This window comes from Cucurbita pepo, chromosome 5 (assembly GCF_057944985.1).
Source record: "Cucurbita pepo subsp. pepo isolate OVF chromosome 5, ASM5794498v1, whole genome shotgun sequence".
Taxonomy (NCBI): Eukaryota; Viridiplantae; Streptophyta; class Magnoliopsida; order Cucurbitales; family Cucurbitaceae; genus Cucurbita; species Cucurbita pepo.
The window spans coordinates 18,282,242-18,290,909 of NC_141802.1; the positions used below are offsets into that span (position 1 = coordinate 18,282,242).

At 40.9% G+C, this 8,668-nt stretch overlaps 2 protein-coding genes across 2 annotated transcripts; both read right to left on the minus strand.

The window, feature by feature from the left end:
• Window positions 1-21: 21 nt before the first annotated feature.
• LOC111795253 (uncharacterized) lies at window positions 22-2,691 on the minus strand. Its single transcript, XM_023677558.2, has 3 exons — window positions 1,734-2,691; window positions 1,540-1,617; window positions 22-1,385 (listed from the first exon to the last, which is right to left on the minus strand). The coding sequence occupies exons 1-3, from the start codon at window positions 2,511-2,513 to the stop codon at window positions 177-179; spliced, it is 2,067 nt and encodes a 688-aa protein (XP_023533326.2). The 5' UTR covers window positions 2,514-2,691; the 3' UTR covers window positions 22-176.
• Window positions 2,692-4,942: 2,251 nt separating this feature from the next.
• Window positions 4,943-7,929, minus strand: LOC111795809 (putative protein phosphatase 2C 52). The gene is made up of 6 exons (XM_023678400.2): window positions 7,766-7,929; window positions 6,639-6,928; window positions 6,149-6,502; window positions 5,949-6,066; window positions 5,652-5,875; window positions 4,943-5,547 (listed from the first exon to the last, which is right to left on the minus strand). Exons 2-6 carry the CDS (start codon window positions 6,897-6,899, stop codon window positions 5,062-5,064), a joined length of 1,443 nt encoding a protein of 480 aa, XP_023534168.2. The 5' UTR covers window positions 6,900-6,928; window positions 7,766-7,929; the 3' UTR covers window positions 4,943-5,061.
• Between the last annotated feature and the right edge of the window lie 739 nt (window positions 7,930-8,668).

Here is an 8,668-nt window from a genome sequence, read left to right on the forward strand (position 1 = left end):
TGCAGAAATGGAGCCAGGAAGTGATTAAGAACAGAAAGAAACCTCTTTAAAAGCGATTGAAATACATACTTCATAATTCTCATCCAACCTGGAACGGTGGAGGGTTTTACAAGATAGAGTAAATCAAAATGTAGTACTTGCAGATGTGATGCAACCTATATGAAACAACTGAAGGTTCATCTTGGTTGACGCCCACCTCCTCTTCTACCTCTAAAATGAGGTCCACCTCGACCATACGATTTCCTTCCCCGGTTCGAAGATGAGCCTTGGTTGAATTGCTGTGGTGCTACATTTCCTTGGAATGGTACAGGTGGGTGCGGGTTTGGACGATTGAATTGCTGTGTTGGAGGGTGCATGTTTTGATTCTGTCCAAACTGTACTCCACCGGAATGGATTCCTTGTGCCCCAACGGCTGTGAGGGGATTAGGTAGGGCGGATGATGTACCTACAAACCCCGGCGGATATGGAGCTCCAGCAAATGTATTCATCATAGGCATTTGAGGCTGAGGCACCTGCTGTACCGGATTCTGTAATAGCCAGGGCATGCCAGTCATTGGAAGACCGTTGGGAAATAATGGATTCTGCTGCTGCTGCTGCTGCTGAAACTGAAATGGCATTTCTGCTGGCCTAATTCCATTCATTGCTGGGGGAAAGCAGGGGTTGAACGCTGGAGGAAATGATGGCATAACACCAGGTCCATTGATAAAACGTTGTTCAGAAGCTGCAGGGTTTGGATAACCACCGTGATATACAAACGGCGCCAAAGGAGGGCCAGTGTGCTGATTCTGATTGGAGAATGACTGAGCCATATCCATCTTTACTTGTTGAGGGGCTGGCTGATCAAACTTGCTGCCTTCAGGAACTGTTGCTTGCTGGGGTATGGCCTGGCCGTAATTCCTGGACTTGTCATGTTCCTGCGGTGTCTCAAATGTACGCTGACCAAATTTCCTGGCTTTAGCATTGTTTTTCTTCTTCCTAGCATTATTTCTGTTTTCATTAATCTGTTGGTTGTCATTCATACCCCTCTTAGCCAGCTTTTGCATCTTCTTGAACTCAAGCTCTTTCTCATCATCTGAAAACTCGTTGTCGGACACCTCTTCATCATTCGCTCCAGATGCATCATACCCCTTCTTGTACAGGTCTTTGTTGTTGAGCACATAATCGGCAAACTCCAGAACAAAGGAGACGTGAGTGCCACTACTTATTCCAGTAGGGACTTCACTTTCAGAATTGTATCTTACTGAATAATAAGGATTTTTTACTGGTCCAAAGATCTCATCTACCAACCCCAATGGGGATCTAGCTACAGTTAGCCACAGGATAGAGCCTTCGTTTAGAGGATTGTGCTTCTCAACACCCTCTACAATGACTTGACTGCCAATTATCTGAAACGTAGAAATAGAACATCAAGTTCATCACAATTCACAAGCTTCTTATGGATAATTTAGTTTCACAAGCAGGGAAACCATGTAATGGGCAGACGTTGATAGAATGGGAGTACTCTTTGATGTATAATTCTATTCAAATTAAGGAACTTACCGACAAAACAACTCCAACAGGAACCATCTGGTGGTGTGGCTGCAGCGTTGCATGCACCTGAGGAACTGGAGGAAGAACCTACAAGGAAGCCAATAAGAAATAATGAACCTATTATTGATCAATTACCCCAAGCAACATCAGCCATGTGTCTCCAAAACTATTTGCAAGCTTAAGGATGAACAAAGAAAACTGACCTTAAGCTCGTTTTTAGAACTAATCGGACCTCCCTCAGGTCCAGCCTCTTCTTCTTCGTCTAGTTCCTCACCATCACCATCCCACGCAACCATGTCATCTGCAGAGGCCTCCTTGTCTTCATTATCAGCGTCACTTATCTCACCTTCTTCAAGTTCACCGATTTCTGTGTGTACATCCGCTTTTACAGAGTTCTCCTCCGTCTCTACATCATCATCGCAGCTGCTGTCGCCGCTACTTGAAGACGATGAACTTTCTTCCTCATCTTTTTCATCATCGCTGCTTCCGCTAGAGCTACTACTATCACTAGACGTTGAAGCTGAACTTGTGCCCTCGGACTCAACGTCACTGTCATCATCATCCTCTCGAGAATCCGACTCAATGTTTCCAGTGCTTCCTCCATCAATAACCAAACTAACCTTCGACATCCCTTCCTCAATGATGCAATTCAAATCCGTAGACTTACCACAAGCCTCACCTTCCGCCTGCGCAATCGGCTGAATTTCACCAACAATTGGAACAGACTTTTTGACTAGTTGATTCACATGGGATTCCACTTCAGGAAGAATCGTTTGTGCATCAGCCATAACAGGAGATGTAAATTCGTCAATCCAGTCGTTTAAGGAATCGTAATCAAGGAAGGAATCGGCAAAGGAGTAATCGACGGGCTTAGAATCAAAAGAGTCAAGCGGAAGCGGCTCCGAGTTCTTAAGCTTAGAAGAAGCGTGAAGGAGGCCGTCAGGCGCAGACGCAGTGGTGGAGTTGGATGAAAGCTCTACCATTGCAGAGCTACAAAATTGGGACTTGATTGAGAGAGAAGAAGCGTAAACATAGCTTTAAGAAGAAGAAAAAGACGGGCAGCGGCAGAACTGTAAATAGCGGTGGCGGATTTGAAGGCGGAGAGCTGGTTTCTTAAACCCTAGTGGACTCTGGAGAAACAGCCCATACCTGAGGTTTTTGAAGCTTTTCCATTTATGCGCCAACTTCCTTCCCTGTAATACGACGTCGTTCTTCGCTACCATAATTTTTCCTTTTTAGTTTTTTTAAAAAAAATACGGTAAATTTTTTCCTTAAATTTGTGATATTATTTTATGTTATATTGTTTTATCCTAAATTCTCAATTTCATGACTAAAAATCATTGAGACATATATGGTATTGTTAGAGGTAGAATTTAACCATAAGGTTGAATGTAAGTGGCACAATGAGAGTGGGTTATCATAAGGGGCGATTAGTCGTGACGAGATCGTAGAAGGCCAAATCAACTCATCATACCCGACCCTTTTGGTTGATTTCTCAAGGGTCTTTGGTCAACCCCTAAGTTGATTTGGCTCAGGCTTCACGATTTTAAAATACTTCTACTAGGAAGAAGTTTCCACGCTCTTATAAAAAAAATGTTTCGTTCTCCTCTCCAATCAGAGTAGGATCTTATAATTCACCTTCTTGAGCCTCTACATTCTCGTTGACACACCACTTAATGTCTAGCTTGGATACCATTTATAACAATCCAAGCCCACTGCAAACAAATATTGTTCATCTTGGCCCGTTACGTATCGCCATCAATTTCACAGTTTTAAAACACGTTTACTATGGAGAGGGGCACGAAACATTTCTTATAAGAGTGTGAAAACCTCTTATTGGTAGACGCGTTTTAGAATCATGAGGCTAACGGCAATACGTAATAGGCAAAAGCAGACAATATCTACTAGTGGTAGACTTGAGCTATTACACTATGCATGAGATAATCATTGAACAAATATCTTGATCTAGATCATAAACCGAGTTTCCACACATTTGCAGAGGAACTAGTACAAACATCATCACTATTTTCTTCGAGACTGATATTCATACTTCATTAAAATCAAACTGGAAACCTTGCAACTGGCTGATGAACATTGCAGACTTATTCTGATGATTACTGCTAGATGGACGGACTCAAGGGTAGGGTGTTTCTTTAACACCACTAATCTTGGCTGGGATTGGTACCTCAAATCCAGGATTTGGAATGAAATTATCATCCCCACCAGGAATATATTGACGTCTTGGAGCTGGGTTAGTGCCATATGAGCCTGCCTGCCCTTCTCCAGAGCTGCCTTTGTCATGTGGTGACAGTGTGAAGAAACCTATGTCATATGTCATGTGCCTTTGCCCATGTTATGGATAGATGTATGAAGAAACCTATAGAACGTATCTACTAAGGAAAGATTTACATACTCTTATAAGAAGTGTTTCGTTCCACTCTCCAACTTAAGAGATCAAAGTTGGATTGTGAAATCACACATCGATTGAAGGGAGGAACGAGTGCAATGTTGAGCTCCAAAGGGGGTGGATTGTGGGTTCCTACATCGGTTGGAGAGGGGAACGTGGAAACCTTTCTCTAGAGGAGTGCTTCGTTCCACTCTCCAACCGAAGGGATTGGAGTTGGATTGTGAGATCTTACATCAATTAGAGAGAGGAACGAGTGCAACGTTGAGCTTCGAACGGGGGTGGATTGTGGATCCCCATGTCATCTGGAGAGGAAAACATGGAAACCTCTTCCCAGCAGATACGTTTTAAAACCTGAAGAGAAAACCCGAAAAAGAAAGTTCAAAGAAGACAATATCTACTAGCTAACGGTGGACTTGAACGGGTATATTTACCATAAATCACAAGTAGAGAGACAATGGCAGCAGGAAATGTTGGTGGGTGGTTTTAATCTCTCAATTGGGAAGCTATCTAGACTGGAATGTCTCGTGGGTATGCTGTGACCACTGAAGTCTGCAACTATCATGATGAATTGGGTGAGGAGTGAGCGTGGGGGAGTGTGCTTTAGCCATGTGAAACAAGGTACTACCATTATGTCTCTGTTGTCACACTCGCTTTGGTTGAATAAACAAAAGTTTTGTTGAACTCAAAAGGTAAATTTTTTTGTATATTCTTTCTCTTTTGAGTACCAACTTGATTGTTTTTAATCTTAGTCACTCATTGTTTTTCTTGAATATTGCATACACACTTTAGTTTCATTGCTTTCTAAAAAAACTCATGTGACAAGCATGCCATGACTTAGACAGCATAGATAAGCCTCTACATAACGATGTCTATCAAGAATAAACGGATATTTATGAAGTATAGCACTCATATCAATCTTGTAAGTGTCGGGTAGTGTTCGACTTTCACATCTATAGCTAATGATTAAACCATCTACACCAAACATCTTTATGATTAGATTGAAAATGGATCAAATGCTCCCTGTTCATAGGGAGTTGAAGTTATGAATTGAATTCTTCCATGGAAGCTCAAACCAAGTTTTTGTGCATTGTAGTGATACAAAGTGATGGCCGGAATTGAGTTGTTCATCCGCCATTACAACCTTCTTCAACTATGTTCTTAGTACAAGAAAATCTAGGAAGTTGAATCAGGGAGTTTACTCTCGTTACACCCTCCAATCCTAACCAATTCTCATCTTTAGCACAGATTGATTCTCCATTCTCTTCGCTTTGTGAAGATCGCCCTCCGATTTGCTCTTTTTCTTCCGATGATCGGACCGTATTGTTCCTCTGTAAACTTGGCTCCAACCTCTGCTCTTCATCTGAATTTTCCGTGTTATCCATTTCATCGGTTTGAAGAGTTGCAAGAGATTGTTCTTCATTTTCTGAATTTGAATCCATTTTCCCGTCCAAGAATAAGCAAACGACTGCACAGTCGTCCATTTTTGAAGTAGGGTACTTGAGCTTCCATTCACGAGCAGCCGAGTCTACCACCATCCGAGCTGCCGATGAGCGAGTTGGGGCAGAATGAACTATCTCAACCACCTCTTGGTTGCTCAATACGTCCCAAACCTGCAAAGGAACTGTCTTGAATTCTGGAGATTGACAATTGAAATGAAATTCAAACACAGGCTTGCTTCTGCTTGCCTGCAGAATTAGAGAATTAGGGAAGTTACCCCATCGGAAGCAAGGACAACAAACAGATCGTTATCTGTAAGCACGCGGTGCGAAAATTCGGGAATAGAGATAACTCCATAGTCCTTCAAACAGAAGTCGCCAAACGCTCGAGCCATGGCTAAGCCAGGTGCATTGTCGAATGGCAGCCACACTCTTGGCACTTCTGGCTCATCTTGCAATGCAAACACCCTTCCTTTACACTTCTTTATCCTTTCAGCTTCTCCTAGAAGATGAACAAACAAGCAAATTACAATCACGTATTAGTTCGTAAAAGTAACGTAATGGACTGGACGTACTGGGTAAATCAGGCTTTAGATCTACTGTCAACTGGGTTGCTACAGGCGAATCACTGCTATCTTTCGATCCAAGAATTGCTCGAGAATCCCCGATACTTCCCACGAATAGATCGGAACCCTGTAGGTAAATCAAAATTACTGAAAGAAACAGCGAGCAAATCCGAAAACAAAGCTGCGAATTGGTTAGGATTTACGTGTACCTGCTTAACCAAAGTGACTGCAGTACAACCACTGCAGAAACAGTCCACTTTGGGATGAGATTTGAGCTCCTTATCCATGGCTTTATATGATTTGAGAAAAGCTTTTCTCCATAAAGAACTTGATTTATCCTCCTGCGAACCATCCATGTCGTGTCGTTCACCATCTGCTGAATTCTTCTGACTCCACCGGAAACAAGAAGTTCGATCTGATCTATTATGCTTTAACTGAGATGACTCCCAGGATGACTCCAGCTTTCTTGGAAGAACATCTCTAACCTTTCGTGCAACGACATGACCATGAGGGCCGTGACCATCAAATACCCCACAAAAAATTGCACCATCTGATATGAAGTCCTAGAGAAATCGAACCCCTCATAAGAAAACATGTAAAACAACAGAATATCGAAGCCGATACATTGATCTAACTAAATAGCCACACACATACGTTACCAAACTGAACAATCCAACAAGAACAGATAGAAGAACTTACTTCCCACACAACCATGGCATCCTGATTTATCCCCTTCCGACCCTGCTGAGTGAAAATGCAAGAATTTCGAGTCTTCCCGTTATAAACAAGCCTATTCGGTATAGAATTCAAATGCTGAATAGAAAAAGTATGATCTGAAAATGTTCTTTTTCTTTCAATCCGGCCAGAAACTCTAATCCCCAAACAGGATCCAGAAATCCTCTCTCCATTGGCTCCCCCATTGCAGCTACACTGATTGCCAGTAGACAAACAGATCCCCATTTACTCAGCTCCACAAATTAAGAAGACATCTGATTGACAACCTCAAACATATCAGATTGGTATCAAGTTTCTGATTTACTCAAGAATAATCAGTGAAGCAGAAGGGTCAAGAACTCAGGTTAATCAGAGACTCAAATGTTAAAACATTTGAAGTTAAGCTCAGTGGATACTGAGAACAGAGGAAGAGAGCTAGTTAAAGAAAAAGCATGTGGAGTAGAAACATAATATACTAAAAAGGGAGCTGGCTTCATAATTTTGTCGTTGATCAGAGATTCACGTTGACAGAAACGATATGGGCAAGAGAATTTTGTCTTAAAATAATGGATAGATCTCGGTACACGTTCACAAACACATATACAAGAAAACATATACAAACTCAGAACATGTCCAAGAGCCAAAACTCCTGTCCTTCTGCCAATGGATTATTATAATTGAACTACCAATTCTTAGCCTCAAAAGATAGAACAATACACAGAATTAGCGAAGCTTATACAATGAAAGCATATCAATTAGCAAAGTAAAAGGGGGAAAAAAGTGAAAAATAAGAAGTGGGTATGATGAATTGAAGAACGTAAAGCAAGAAAAAAGTGAAGTTTCAAAATGGAAGGACCAAACAAAGGCAATAAATAGCAGGCTCCATTTCTTAGTCAACAAAGCTCAAAATTGAAAGAGAAGAGGGGGGAAATTGAAAATGCATTAAAGCGGTGGAGCAGATCATAAGAACAATCAACAAATAAGGGAAGAAACAAAATGAAGGAGAACTAAGACACAAAGCATACCCAGAAAAGTAAAAGAAAGAAATGGAATTGAGTAATGAGTACGATGCGAAATGGGTTGAAATCTAAAAGACAAAGGGAAAGAAGTACCTGGAGAGGAGAGGAGAGGGAGGGAAGCTGTGAGCAATGGGACGGAACAAATGGAAGAGGAGTGAAAGCAGAAGGGTTTGTTAATTTTGTTAAGATTTTTTTGGTTATTTTGGTTTATGGAGAAGGTGGGCAGATGGTGCATTAATTCAAAAGCTGAGCATAAAGTAGAAAAGAGAGAGAGATGGGGCATTAAAAGCTCTCACCGTCTTCTTCGTGATTAAAAAGATTGCTTTTTTTTTTTTTTTTTTCTTTTTCTTTTTCTTTTTCTTTTTCCTCTCCTTGAAAAAACAAATAAAGGTCTTGAATTTGAAAAATGTATTTTGGGGTATAATAATGTTTTTCTTCTAGGTGAAATTGATAAAAAGAAAGGATGACCCATCTCACTAAAAGGGTACACCATACCATTTTTACTCAGATTAACATCATTCAACGTTGACTAAACAATAGAAGGTGTCGGGCAACAACATCGTATCTAGTGTAAGTATCCTCCTTATAAGTTTCTTTAGTCATCGGCTTAGAGATAAGCTACCAAAAACCCTATTTAGCTCTCTCGATGATTGTTGAAGAAAAATGAGAGAGTATAATATCGATTTGAGACGAGAATAGCCACCCCAACACAAAACCTAACTCAAACGTGTGGTCATATTCTCGATGTATGGACAGATTGTATTGATACCCTCTACAAATGTTGTGGTTTGGCCTTTTACCCTTTATCTTTATTCAACAGAGCTCCAAATTTCAACATTTTACGCACCATATATGCCTCTCTCTCTCTCTCCCTCAACATCACTACATAGTGGACTTATCCCTTTATGTTTTCCTTTTTATCTTCCATTTGTTCTCTTTAATGACTCAAATCATTCTTTTAAATATTAAAATTTTAATATAATGTCCACCCTTTCC

Bases quoted from the DNA above. Each gene is read 5' to 3' on its own strand.
- LOC111795253 (XM_023677558.2), bottom strand. From the start codon at position 2,513: ATGGTAGAGCTTTCATCCAACTCCACCACTGCGTCTGCGCCTGACGGC. The intron at 1,618-1,733 runs GTCAGTTTTCTT...GCTTCCTTGTAG, and splicing joins GTTCTAAAAACGAGCTTAAG to GTTCTTCCTCCAGTTCCTCA. The intron at 1,386-1,539 runs GTAAGTTCCTTA...TCTACGTTTCAG, and splicing joins CTGTTGGAGTTGTTTTGTCG to ATAATTGGCAGTCAAGTCAT.
- LOC111795809 (XM_023678400.2), bottom strand. From the start codon at position 6,899: ATGGGGATCTGTTTGTCTACTGGCAATCAGTGTAGCTGCAATGGGGGA. The intron at 5,876-5,948 runs GTACGTCCAGTC...TTCATCTTCTAG, and splicing joins TCTAAAGCCTGATTTACCCA to GAGAAGCTGAAAGGATAAAG. The intron at 5,548-5,651 runs GTAACTTCCCTA...GTTCCTTTGCAG, and splicing joins TTGTCCTTGCTTCCGATGGG to GTTTGGGACGTATTGAGCAA.